Genomic DNA, 14,707 nt, shown 5'->3' on the forward strand with positions numbered 1-14,707 from the left:
TGGTGGAGCTGCACAGTTGATGTCTTGCTTCCTTCAGCAAGTCACTTCACAGCAGAACAGATCAATGTGTAGATCTGAAGCTGGCACTCATGGTTGTGAAGTTGTGTTCAGTGACTCTTATTTTAGTGTCCCTTACATTTTCTTCTGCCTCGTCTCCTCTACTCTGCTAATCCAGGAATCTTGAAATCCATAGGCATTCATCGTCTATCATCCCTTGACATGTGGATGTGATATACTTTATGCCTCTGGGGACAGATGCCGACATATACTGTACATCTACAACGAAAACATTTCCCATTACATCCCCTGGCGTAGGTCTCAGTTCACTCTGGGTTACTGTAGCAGGTTGTGCCAAATCTGCACATGATTTTCTTACAATGAACAAGTCTTAAGTTTGTTGAAATAACACCGTCATGATAAAGATTTGCAAAAAGTAAATTTGCAAACTTTATCATGTCCATCCTCAAGAGGAAAAGAAACGGTTGTTTGTTGAAAGAAGGTTAGATTAATAATTTCTGATGCATTCAATGTAGTTGGGAAATCAAAGAGCTCATGGGCTTTTTGCAACATAGTGCTGTGCAGATTTGTTGCTCATAATTTAAGTTGGTTATGAGAGTTAGGAAAGAAGCAGGGCAACCTACAGTGAGCAGGAGGTTATGCAAATTATAATCATGGCAAGGTGAGCAGGACCTGGATTCTAATTTGCATAACCACCTGCTCACTACACATTATCTTTTCCATAGATATTGGAAGCTTTTAAAAATCTTAACCCACATGTCTTCAATGTCTGTCAACGTCATGACAGTCTATGGTTATTACAGAAGCTGTAAGGCTGCTAGAGCCTTTATCACTGCTGTTGCACTCTGATTACAACGTAAACGCATGTGTACACACACACATGCACACACACATATACACACACATGCTTAGCATTAATGTTAGATGTTTTATCAGCCAATTAACCGACAAGGTGACCCTAACAAGGTTATGTCATCTCTAATCATATTTATTGAGGACGTGTCCGCGTGTTTGTGTGTGTGTGTGTGGGTATGTGTGTCTGCATAACAACATTATAGGCATGTTTAAGTAGGGAGCAGAAGCTTGGAAACAAAAGAGAGAGCACAAGGCATTTGATAAAGAGAGAGAGGATTTCAGATAGAGAGAAACAGTAACCTTTGAAAATATTTTCTCTCCTCTTTCTCTGCAACCCCCCCTCTTTTTATTTTTCTTCAAGCACTTGGTTTATCCCGTTGCTCCATTATGAAACTTAGAGACAAAAGCTTTCTAATCCTGGTACTTCAGCACTGCCTTTGATGACTGGGTTTGTATGTGACTCAATAAGTGTGTGTCTGTGTGTTTGCAACATCAGCACGTAGGATTGTGTGTGTGTGTGTGTGTGTGTGCGTGTGTGCGTGTGCGTGCGTGCGTGCGCCTGTGCGTGTGCGTGTGTGTGTGTGTTTGCAAGTGTGAGCATAAGCTCTAGCTCTCAGCTGCATACTGAGTTGCAGCCAATGATGTGTATGTGCGCAAGTGTGTGTTTGTGTGCGTGAATGTTAGATTAGTCTGAACTGAAATATTCTCTGCAGGGACGTCGGTCTGTTGGTAAACGAGATACATCAAAGAGGAACGGCCTCTCCAAGAGAGCAGGGCGAACAGGGCATCTAGATGTGGCGAACCATCCCAGAACATCTGAAACTTTATATCAAAGTGTGCAAACATATGGTTTTAATTGAAGGAATTGCATCTGGAGAAGCCAATTAAATGGATATCCAGGAAGTATCATGTCTTGTCTTGATCCCCTTTTATATATATTTATATACAATTTAAAATCAAAACTGTGGGAAAAGGAAAAGAAACCCTCTCTCTGTCTTGGTCTATGAACCAGTTTACGTAGCATGGTTTGCCGTTGGCTATGATAATCTACATTGATAAGCCCCTCCCCCTTTCCTCCCATGCTGTGACTTCATTCTCTCACATCGCATCTTTCTCACATTAATCATCAGTGGGGCTTTTTTCACACACATTTACAGGGTTACTGAGTTTAGTGTGTTCGTGTGTGTGTGTGTGTGTGTGTGTGTGTGTGTGTGTGTGTGTGTGTGTGTGTGTGTGTGTGTGTGTGTGTGTGTGTGTGTGTGGCTCCTTCAGGCTAAAAGCACCAGTAGACCCTCAAACATCTTAGAACCAAAGACGCTCCAGCAGTTAGAATAAAGCAGGAATAAGCTCTGACAGTAGATCCAAGATGGCAGCTGTTGTTGAAGATGCAACTTTGATCATGCAGAGAAATCTGTTCAGCTCAGAAAACGTCTTCTCATGCAGAGCGTCAGAGGCAAGAATACTGTGTCATATATGCCAACGTAATAAGGCTGGGCACTATTCTTTATCTTATCTTTACACACTGCAATATGAAATAATACAGAAAAACTGTGTTTTGATGTGCAAAAAAACAATCTTACAATCATACTCGTCATTGTTTGGGTCTGCTTTCAAATCAAAACCTCACTGGTTTCATCACCTGCATGGAGAAGTAGTGACAACTGGTAGAAGGCGTACAGTTGGAGCGCCACATTCTTCATAAACTTTACATTTAGATACACACAGTTACATAGTTCAATTAATCTGCATCATCGGCCAGTGATAGTAATGTCTAACTAAACAAAAGCTCACTGTCTTGTTTATTTATGCTTTATTTATTAGGGACAGTTACAACATGTACAATCTGAAAGCAGCCATCCAATGCAAGTATCCTAGTGAAAGTAGTGGATGCTAATTAGAAACCCTCGTCCCTAGAAGGGCTTTCAAAAAAGTAAAAGATTCAAACCTCTGCTGATACTGCTTTTGATTCTCATGACACTGCACTGCATTCATGGACAGTAAAGTAATACTCTGCCATTAACAGTCTATTGGTTGGTTCACACATAGGTGGGTATTTTTAAAGATGTAGCTTTTAGCTGTGTGTTCTGGGCCCGAATGCACGTCCAGCCAATAGCGATGAAAACGGGCCGTTTGTACTAATGGTGAAAAAAAAATCGAATAGCAGTATGCATGAACCAGGTTAACGCCCCAACAGAGCATAACATATAACGGCAGTAGACCCCACCATTACAGGTGCTAACGGCAAGATTACCGCACCTGTTGGTGGCGGTACATGTTGCTTATTTTATTTTTGAGGTCTTCTACTGTGCACTCAGAAACACCACACGCATTTACCCTTCATTTACCTTGAACTTAGGTTCAAGACCTTAAGCCAAACTTTCCCTTTCTCCTTGTTTGTTATCTTTGACGACTGACTTGCTGATAACAGCTGTTTGTTCATTCTATATTCTTGGAATAAAATGTCCATTTCTTCCGTTGAAATTTTGTTTTTCTTGATCTTCTCTCAGTCACACTGGTACCACTCGCCATGTTTATTGTTGTTTATGTGTAGCAGGCATGCACAATTTGAATTTGTTGGATAGGGGTTTTCCAGGAGGTTCCCTGGACATATGACGTTTTGCACCAGCCTCGCTTTCATGGTGCAATTAGTTAATTGGCCGATAATTTGCAGCCGTGCATGCAGCTAACGCTACGGCCAAATGGGCCGATCCATAACCGTGCGTTAAGACTAATGGGCCCGTTTGTGTAATGGCTGGACGTGCATACGGGCTCTGGTCTTTCATACACGTGGAAATGAAGTTTGAGGTCATTGCAACCAGAGGTTTCCAAAAAAGGCCTTTCAAGGAGGAGATTTTTGAGGACTCTGTTTTGCTGTTTAGAAATAACAAACTGTTGTTGTGAAGCACTGACCAATCAAAATGAAGCATTGAATAACTTAAAGTAGTTTCAGAAAATCTATTAATAATTGGTATGTTCAGAATAAACACAAATCTGCACATTTTTAATGAATAGCTGTATTTTCTGTCTCCGTTATCAGTCCCAACCTTCAGTCTGTCTTCTTTTGTTCCTCTGGTGAGCTTTTTAAATCAGGGTTACTGTCGGACATCGAGCTGCCGGCATTTTTCAACACAAATTCAGCTACACAAACACACACACACACACACACACACACACACACACACACACACACACACACACACACAAACGTGTATCTCTGTTCAAATGATAACATGCTGTATTTTCTGTCTCTGTGTGTGTTTCTCTGTAGGGAGTTTGGCTGGAGGGATCCAGAGCTGCCTGAGGTGATCCAGATGTTGCAGCATCAGTTCCCATCAGTCCAGTCCAACGCTGCGGCCTACCTCCAGCACCTCTGCTTTGGAGACAACAAGATCAAATCTGAGGTATTCACACACACACGCACACACACACACACACACACACACTGACACGTACACACACATAATTTATAAACTCTGCTTGAAATGGCCTGAACGCCCCCTGTTGCACTTGTAGACAAACACAGGGATTATGTTGGCTCTTATTCAGAGTGTAGAGTTTCCATTAATAAGTGAGTGTACAAAACAAATACAAATGAGCATAGACTGTACATGAAAGAAGTAAAAACCATCAAATATCGCATTTCAGTCATCACTATCCTGGTTTTGGGAGCCAGAAGTGATCTCTTCTGGTTTACAGGTCATTGTAATTGTGATTGTCAGACCCAGAGCCCAGTTATTAAAGAAGGTGTAATCTGGATTATGATCTTTTACTTATGTCCTGTTGTTTTATTCTAAGTCCCACTGGATTAAATCAATTTGATCAAGATGCAGACTTCTCGAGATTACAAAAAAACAGCTCTAAATAGGACTACACAGTTTGTCCACAGGGGTGCTCAAAAATTCAAACATAAGAGTTTCTCACGGTTTGTTTGAATTGAATATTTCATTCGACAGCTTTTTAGTGGATTGTTTTATGAAGACAAAACCTCAGCTCTGGTCTCCTGAGAGGTCTGGCTTCTTTTGTTTTAAATGTTGCATCAACCATATTTCAAATGTGACTCCCTGTTGTCTCAAACACTTTAACAATGTAGAAACAATAACTCCAGTGCTTAGTTTCCCTCTCTCTCGGGACGATGATAAACCTGATACACCTGAAGCACTTTGCATGTGTTTTCTAGGTTTGTGTGTTTATGACTTTGCTTTGACCTGTTTGGTGTTCATGCACATGTTTTGGCTTTTTTCTTCTTCTTTTTAAACTTTGAAGCTCATTGCTTTTGTTGACTTTGTTTGACGAGGTTTTTAATTTGTATTGTCTCTGAATTTGTAACAAGTTTCCTCTAATGTTGCTGTGCGATTGCCCTCGTTGGCTACCGTACATAAGTCAACTTTCTCTGCTGTCAGTGAGGAGATTTAACAATTTCAGTTCAGTATATCCAAAACATCCAGAGTGTAAACTGCATCGTACAATTGTTTTATTGGACAGAATTAAACATTGCACAACATTTTGTTCCTGAGTCCAACTTCCAACCACTGCTGGGATCAAACAGTGTTGTTGGCGAGTCCCCCATCACCTGAGGATCTATAAAGAGGACTCCTGTTTTACTCTACACTACGCACTGCATCAACCTTGACTGACTGTGTGGGACCTTATGGATGTGTAGAAAATAAATGTCATTTATTAACATTAGATTCTGATTGATCCTGTCGGCGTGTCTGCAGATTTAAATGATCTGTCAAGTTATGGCACTGCGCCTCTCTTAATGGGAGGATGAACTCATCATTTCTGCTGCAGTCCAATTACTCCAGGTGTCTAATGAATGCAAGGATATCTGCAGCCCACCTGCTTTCAGTCCAAGTTATAACCAGTCAAACATCTTGGATCCTGTGGTTGAGTCACTTAAGAAGTCCATGTACATAAGTCTAGCATCTCACCTACTCCTTTTGGTGCATTCACGACAGAGTTTGAGTTTGTCCCTGCATTCTTTACATATTTAACATGTTGTACTGTTCTTGCTTGAATTTGCTGTAAAATCTTTAAAGCAAAACTGATTCATGGCGCCTGATAGGGCATCCTGGCAGGAACTGTGGCTGAAAAAAAAGACAGCACATGTACGGTCATGCAGTGCCATGCCGTTATGCAGAATACACGTGCAAGCTGCTCAAAGCTGAATAAATTATTAGGGTCTAACACCAAAACACTGACAAAAACTCAAATACAACAAAATGGTACAGAACCAGTCAAAAGTTTGGAAACACCTTCTCATTCAATGATTTTTATTTATTTTAGTTGTTTGGAACATTGTACATTAATACTGAAGACATCAAAACTGTGAGAGAACACGTGACGTTATTTAAAGCTGCTGTGAGGAACTTTTGTTTTGTATCGGTTCTGGCGCCCCCTTGTGGACAACGTGATACCTCTTATCTCTTGTCCTATACATGCAAAAGTAGTGCTTTCAACACAAACCTCATCCTGTTGTCTTTTGACAGTCAACTTTATCAGGCAATGTGATTATGTTCCATGAAAACAGTCAGATAAAGGCTGTTTCTGAAGCAAGATGTCCATCATGTGGTCTGAAACCTACCCCTCTCAGGGCGGTTTCAGCATTAAAAATGACAACAGAGAAGGTGCCAGTGTTGCTGCTGATGGTCTTGTTTGCTATTGAAGGTCATAAAGAGGCATCAGTATCAGTTTCAGTCTGTTTCTCAGCAAGTTCAAAACTCCTCACAGGGCCTTTAATAAAACAAAAAAGTGTTAAACAAACCAGAATATGTTTTATATTTTAGATTCTGTAAAGTAGCACCCTTTTTCCTTCATGACAACTTTGCACACTCTTGGTATTCTCTCGGTCTGCTTCATGAAGTGGTCTCCTGGAATGGTTTCTAATTAACATGAGCCTTGTCAAGAGCTCATTTGTAGAATGACTTGCCTTCTTAATGTGTTTGAGACCATCAGTTGTGTTGTTCAGAGGTAAGGTTAGTACACAATTGATAGCCCTATTTGACTACTGTTGTAATCCAGATTATGGCAAAACCAGATTATTTCATAGTTTTGATGTCTTGGGTAAGACAAGGTGAGAAGGTAAGTTTGACTGGTACTGTACATTAACTGAGCCCTTCTTATCTTGTAATGTATGCCAAAGGGTCAATAATTAACAAAATGAACATCATGCTGTATTGAACTATAAAACACTTCTTTACTGTGGGGCACACTTCACCAAACTCCTCTTCAGACAGAACTAACTTCTTGTTTTGGACACCTTACCCAAAATCTAAACACAGCCCTGTTGTTGTTTTTCGTCTCCTGTCCTTCACTGCTGTCATTGCTCAGTGTCTCGTACAAAATAGTTTGAGCTTTCTCTTCAAAGTCAACTCAGTTCAGCTCATTTCAACTTTAATAATGGATTGGAGGGCAAACAAATTTCTTCAAACAGCAATCTGTTTTAAAAAAAAATAGAGTGAGGAAGAGAGAGATGGTGGAGAGAGACGACTGGTGAAGTCATGGTGAAGAATAAAATATGGTCGTATTAAGAGTAGGTATTCGAAGCCTTATTCCGCTATCTATGCAACGTGTTTACAAACTAGACAAGGAACAACAATGAGAGACTTCAACACTTCTTTTCACCTTTTTGAAAAAGATTGAGAGTCATGATGTCAGGGACAGCTGGAGAAAGACAAGCTGAGAGGGAAAAGGGGGAAACGTATTAACAACAGGGATTGTCTTCATTGTCTGCCAACTGTTCAGCACAGGATGGCATCTGTAACACGAAAGCTGCAAAATGTACATTGCATCTCTGAACTCACTGATACTATCAATCACAACCCATCATCAGTTCAACTCTTCTTCAGACCTGTTCTTGTATTTCTTATCAAACTGTCCACTTTTACTGACTTCATGTTAACCATACTCGAAGGAGGGCTCACCAAGAACTGATTGCAGCTGCTAAAATCTCCAAGACTGAGTTCTCAATTATGTCAATGATATTTAGGCACAAACACATCCATTAAGTTTTGTCACTCTGTTCAGTCTGCTCTTGTTTTGTGTCTGTTTGAAGGGATAAGCTGTCAGCATCGGTCACCACTCTTTGTAATGCAAAGCTGTGCTGTCCACGTTCATCTACTCAGAGCTCGCATCTGTCCCCATACAGATGATGCACAAGCACATCTGCTTCATCTTTGCGTCGTCTTCACTGAAACGTTTCTAACGTTTTCATAGGAAGCAAGCTGCCTCATGTTTTCTATGTTTAGCCAGAGGAAAGAAGGGAAGGCAGAGAGTATAGTTGAAGGCAGTACCACAGGAGCTACAGCATGCTGTTCATCTTGTTGAAGAGGCAGAGATAAATATTTGGGTTTACATTTTCTCCAACAACAGCAGCAGAAGTGAAAAGTTGTTCTCCTTTTGAATTGAGTAACCAAGCCCATGTGTCCTCAGCTAAAAAAACAAACACTCTCACTGCCAATGCCCTTTTTTAAGTCCTTCCTCACCCCCCTCTGTCTGCAGATCCGGCGGCAGGGTGGCATCCAGCTGCTGGTCGACTTGTTGGACCACCGAATGACGGATGTTCACCGCAGTGCGTGTGGAGCCTTGAGGAACCTGGTGTACGGCAAAGCCAATGACGACAACAAGATCGCCCTGAAGAACTGCGGAGGAATACCGGCGCTGGTCCGACTGCTCCGAAAAACCACAGATGTGGAGATCAGAGAGCTGCTCACAGGTAAGGGGCACAAGGTTGACGACATCAGTAAAGAGACTTCAGGTTATCTTAGATTCCTCCCATTAACTAATGCAGTGATTACTGTAAGATAGTTCAAGGCAGGTCACTGGAGCTGCACTGTTTTCACACTGACTTGTGTCATATTCTCTATTAGCTGAAAAATGAATCCCCCCAATGTGGCAACCTATTGAATCTGCAAGGTTTCCTCTCTCTCTCTCTCTCTCTCTCTCTCTCTCTCTCTCTCTCTCTCTCTCTCTCTCTCTCTCTCTCTCTCTCTCTCTCTCTCTCTCTCTCTCTCTCTTTCTCTCTTTCTCTTTTCTCTTTTGTTGCATTGCTGTCTTGTCCCAGTACTGTGCCTAGTTTTCAGCGTCGCCACCCTCCAGCATCCAGCAAGGGGTTAAAGATATCACCTCATCGCTCCTCAGATTTCTGTACACCAGTAAATCTGCAAGGAGTGATGGGGTCAGAACCTTGATGCCAAACAAAAACATTGTTCTGGAGCTGCAATAAATATTTGAAACCTGAGTTGTCTGACTGAACTGAAGGTTACCTAAAAGTACCTCAGAAAGTTTTGTCAGGTTTTCACCTGCGAAGGGAAGATTTTGAATTACACAGGCAAAGCAAAGGGCGCCTCTTTTCAAACCTCATTCATACTACAAAGGTAGCTGTCAAAGCTCAATGCTAAAAGTTGTACAACACATTACTCTGGTGTCACAACTGAATCACAGAGATGCTTCTAATAGCTTCTCGTGTTGAAAAGGCAGCTTACAGTTCAGCTGCTGATTTTGTAACAAAGGAGGGAGGCAGTTTACAAGTAAGAGTTACAAAAGGTTTGTTAACACTTTCACAATATTTACAATCTGCATCCAAGAAGTCTAAAATAAAGCATCAGATGATCATGTTGTGTTGGCATATGAATGTTTCTGAAAAGATGCATACATCAAAAATAGAGACCGACGAACGCTGTGAGATACATACCCCTTACCCACAACCATTTTCCCTTGGGTTGCTGATCACCTGTCTTAAACTGAGGAGTCTTCTCAACCAAACCAGCACACCCACACGACTCTTTCACTTAATAGCATACCAGAGTTTGATTGAAACCCATGATAATGACCTAATGAGGGTAAAAAGCCGTAAAAAAAGTGGCACCTCCAGCCTGGTTCCAGTGGCTACATCAGCCTGGTTTGAGTGACTATGTATTCCAGCATTCATGCAAAACTTCATTTACATGAACAACTCAATAGTGTTATTCAGACAACCTGTCTCATGCACGGGCGCACACACACAGAAACACACACTTGTTTACCACCTACTTGTGTTCCAGCTCTCTGGTTAATGTGTTGGCTGAGAATTTGTATGAATGGCCACACGTCTACTCTTGTATCCACAGCAGGGTGGTTTTAATGCAGTTAACACTAACAAAGTGCAAAATGTAATCATAATTGATCATTTTAAAGTTCTTAACCCACTGAGATCTGCTTTGTTACTTAAAATGTAAAAATACTTTTATCAGTGCCTTATAGCTTTCATTTCTAATCGGTGTTCCCACAGACTGCTTTTACCTTCAGAGGGGTATGGGAAATTGCAGAGTTAAGAGATGGATACCACTCAATTTTTAAACTCATCTATGTTCAAAATCCTTTGAGATTTTCTTTCAATCCCGAAGCCAAATGAAAGCATTGGATTTGTCCTTCCTGCACCCACACACATGAAAGCATTCATGCCACCAGCCTGTCAGGAGCATGATATTCAACACTAGATATGCTCTCCAAGACAATTTATCATGCAGGTTTAAGTCTACAGTCTGTGCACACTACACACTGATCACTTAACCTGCTCAGGTGGAAGCTGAATGTATGTGGAGCCAATGATGGGGTAACAGCGGATTAAAAGACCCAGCTTGAACTGAGAAAACTCTGGCAATATAATAACAATAATAATAATAATAATAATAATAATAATAATAATAATAATAATAATACATTTTATTTAAAGGCGCCTTTCTCTGCACTCAAGGACACCGCACAGATATATATATATATATACATACACGAATTTACATTAAAGGAAACAAAATCAAAGTCAAAATGAAATCAATATAAACTAACAAAGTGGTAAGAAAAAATAGAAACAATAACAAAATGACAGAGCAATTGGAGTCAGACGGAGTAAGCGGTTTGGAACAGATATGTTTTGAGTTGTGATTTGAAATGGGGGAAAGAATCTGTGTTTCTGAGTTGAGGTGGCAATGAGTTCCAGAGACGGGGAGCAGAGCGGCTGAATGCTCGGCTCCCCATAGTGGTGAGACGGGCGGAGGGGACAGACAGGTGTATGGAGGAAGAGGATCTGAGGGAGCGGGAGGGAGTGGGAACATGGAGGAGGTCGGACAGATATGGGGGGGCGAGGTTGTGGATGGTCTTGAATATTAACAGGAGGACTTTGAACTGAATGCGGAACTGAACAGGGAGCCAGTGGAGCTGTTGGAGGACAGGAGTGATGTGGTGGTTGGAGGGGGTTCGGGTAATGATCCGGGCAGCTGAATTCTGGACCAGTTGGAGTTTATGGAGGGATTTGTGAGGGAGGCCGAAGAGGAGAGAGTTGCAGTAGTCCAGACGGGAAGTGACAAGGCTGTGGACAAGGATGGCGGCTGTGTGAGGGGTGAGGGAGGGGCGAAGACGATTGATGGAAGTAGGCAGTCCGGGTGATGTTATTGATGTGTGATTGAAAGGATAATGTGCTGTCAAGGATGACACCCACACTCTTAACCTGGGGGGAGGGTGAGACGGAGGAGTTATCAATGGTGAGGGAGAAGCTGTTGGATTTGGATAGAGTGGATTTGGTGCCAATGAGGAGAACCTCGGTTTTATTGCTGTTTAATGTAAGGAAATTTAGGGTGAACCAGGTTTTTATTTCAGAGATGCAATCAGTGAGGGAGGTGGGCAGCAGAGTGGACGAGGGGTTATGATTTCAACATGCAGTTTGAATAAGTTTTAGAATGAGGAAACACGCAAGCTCTCCATTAAAAAAGACCTTTTACATTCTTTCATGCACTTGAATAGAACTAGATTATTTTGCAGTTTTAAAACCAATTCTAACCTGGATAGGACAATAAAATGAAATCCGCCAATTTAGATAACTTTTGGTTCTCTGACGACCAACTGTGCTTCCTACAATTGTCCTCAGTGCTCCAGCGACGTGAAGATGTGTTAAACATGGAAATCCTCCCAACATTATTCTCATTGTCCATGACAATGGGTGGATAGAATGATGGTTGACAACTCCACATCCTTCGGTTTTCCAAAAGTGAAGCCAAATACCTCCTCTACTTGTCAATAGAGCTGTCAATCGTGGTCTTGTACCCCTTTTTATAAAATCAAATAACTAATTAAAATCAACTTCTAAGAAAAACAGCGTCATTCACTAAACCCTACACATTACCCAGAGAGTTTGATGTAGTGAACTATACATGTTGGACTAAAAGGATAAAGGGTATAATAATTGTTACTCATATTTTAGACAGCACTACAATATGGTGGATTCTATTTGTAGTGTACTCAGGGTTTAATGAACACATTATTGAATTGAATAGTTTTAAATGTTTGATTTATAAGGTTGGTGTTTTTGTGCTTTACTTCTGGCAAATATTGGTGATTATACATGACTATACAGAGCAGATGTTCAAAAAGAAAACCTCTGACTGCACTGCAGTTAGTACAGTTAGTAGTTCCTACATACAATGCTGTTTTGAATTCTCTGTAAGACCATACTCACACCAGACATCATGTGACTCTAACGACCCACAGCTGACCAATCACCCTAACGACTATCAGGAACTAGGCTAACGACTGTCAGGTGATAGGAAGACAACTGCCAGGAACTAGACTAACGACCCTACTTAGGACCCTTTTGTGACTCCTGGACACACCCACGACTGTTAGAGGCTTATATTTTCTAGCCCTTCCCCAGTCTGGTCAGGTTATTTATTTACCTCTTTATTTCTCTACTTTTCTCTACTTTCTCTTCTTCCTTATTTCTTTATGTATTTATTTTGGTGCCTTGGTCCACAGTATCCTGTAACCTCTTGAGTCCTTTGCCTCCCTCCTCCTCCTCCTGCCACCACAGATAAACATGGACAGAAAAGGGTTACAACACCCTGAGCTGTCCCACCAGGCTCAAGAATCACCTTAGCCTTAGTCTGGTCAGAACTGAAGAAGCCTTTCGGAGGAGAGGTGAAACGTCTTCAAGAATTCCAGTCCAGTCCAGTTACCTTATGGATCAAGCTTTGGACTATAGTTAGTAGTGGGTTGTTTCAAACACAACCTTTAAAATGAATCAGAACTATAAGTACTCACTATAATGACAGGAACAGTATTAGGGGAAGATTTTTTTTTTTTTATGTGTATTAAATAATTTTAGTTTGACCCATTCTCCATCTGCTCACATGGAGGAGCTGACCTTTAAGACCGATACTGCAGCCAGTCAGTTGGGGAGCTCCAAATGTTTTGGCTTCACTTTGAGGAACCAGTCTAAGACACACATGCAGGTCTGACATACATGTGGGTCTGACTCAGCAGTTACAGCCAAACTTTTCAACCGTCCTTGCAAACTCTCCTTAAACAAACTGTCCCGGTGTCCCATCAGGACTGCCCTTGAGCCTTTTATCTGCCCTCCAAATTATTTACAGCAGCACTCTACATCAGGGTGACATAAGATTCTGGTGAGGTACGAACATTTGAAGCATTATTTGTGTTAATAAAGGACATTCATGAATACTTAATCAGGCCAAATGGTTTCCCTGCGCAGGAAAGCCTTATCAGGAGAGCGCAATTTAGAGGAGCCGAGTATGACCCATGTGTGTTCTTAGTGTACATGTTTATACGTGTTTGTAGTGTGCATAGAAAGGGTTTAGGCCGAGCAGAGATGGAAATAAAAGGTTTTTTGTATGCTGCTGGAGTCTTAAAGAAGATTACCATATAAATTAGAGCAGCAATTCAAAGCACGGAGCGCAGAAATCCCTCCTGTCACAAATTAATCAGCTGAACGACCGACCGGACGCAGACAGACCTCTCTCAAAGACCCAGAGGAAATAACTCTGTTTCTCAGCCTCTCGCTCGGCCTCGTATCCCTCTGTGGTTGGGTTTTTCGTAATTGGTCTCTCCTTCTCTTCCTGTCTCTCTCGTCCTCTTTGCCTTTCTCTGTCTCCACTTTTTCACTCCGTCTCTCTTTCCCTCACCCTCTCTCTCTCTCTCTCTCTGGTGAGCATTTTGAATCAGGATCACAGTGGGAAGTCAAGCTGCCTGCCTAGATTCAGCTACACACACACACACACACACTGAAGCCTGGTTCACAAACACACACTCTTTCATGCTTTCAGATTGCTTGATGGCATTTGAACAAACAAACAAGGTCGTTGGCTTCTGCTCTTCAGCCTCTCTCCCTCTCATCTTTCAGATATCAAGATGATTATTTTGAGGGCGTAAAGCTGGTTTTAAAGAGCAGATATTGACTCTATCTCTGCAGAGTAGATTCAGCATTCAGCAGAGCTATGTCTGAGTGCATGCATACGTTTAAATAGTTTATAAATTGGGCCCTGTAGGAGGTAGCCATGTTGACTTTCAGAGAATTCATGCAAATTCAAACAATCCCTGCACCTTATTTGGGACCATGGTTATTGGCCCATCACAAAAAAATAATAATTAAGTTGTGATCTTGGACATGTTTGCCTTTATTTGATATGACAAATGAGAAAAAATGGTTGTTTATTGACATTAATTGTAATAATGTCCATGTACAACATTAATATGGAAGTTTTAAAATATCTCCTCAAACTTTGTTTTAGTAAAAGCAAAATAAATTGAGCAAGGGTTTAAAATCATGCAGGGGGAACCATTTTATTTCTTATATCATTTTAGGACTGAAATAAATATGTTATCCCAATCAGTGTTGCCAATTTAGCAACTTTGTTGCTATTTTTAGTGAGTTTTCAGACCCCGCTAACGACTCTTTTTAAAAAACGCGACTAGTGACAAATCTAGCGACTTTTTCTGGTGTCCAAAGGAGACTTTTTCAGACTGATGTAAAAGCATGTATCATTTTAACTTTTCTCAACAAGCAACG

At 41.2% G+C, this 14,707-nt stretch overlaps 1 protein-coding gene across 13 annotated transcripts in view; it reads left to right on the plus strand.

The window, feature by feature from the left end:
* Positions 1-14,707, plus strand: part of ctnnd2b (catenin (cadherin-associated protein), delta 2b) — a 237,275-nt gene that overhangs the window by 182,727 nt on the left and 39,841 nt on the right. For all 13 annotated transcript variants that reach the window (XM_034702134.1, XM_034702144.1, XM_034702136.1 and 10 more), the window contains 2 exons: positions 4,142-4,274; positions 8,374-8,587. In XM_034702134.1, coding sequence (XP_034558025.1) covers positions 4,142-4,274; positions 8,374-8,587 — 347 coding nt within the window. The remainder of the gene's footprint in view (positions 1-4,141; positions 4,275-8,373; positions 8,588-14,707) is intronic.

Source organism: Notolabrus celidotus, chromosome 15 (assembly GCF_009762535.1).
Source record: "Notolabrus celidotus isolate fNotCel1 chromosome 15, fNotCel1.pri, whole genome shotgun sequence".
In the NCBI taxonomy this organism is placed as follows: Eukaryota; Metazoa; Chordata; class Actinopteri; order Labriformes; family Labridae; genus Notolabrus; species Notolabrus celidotus.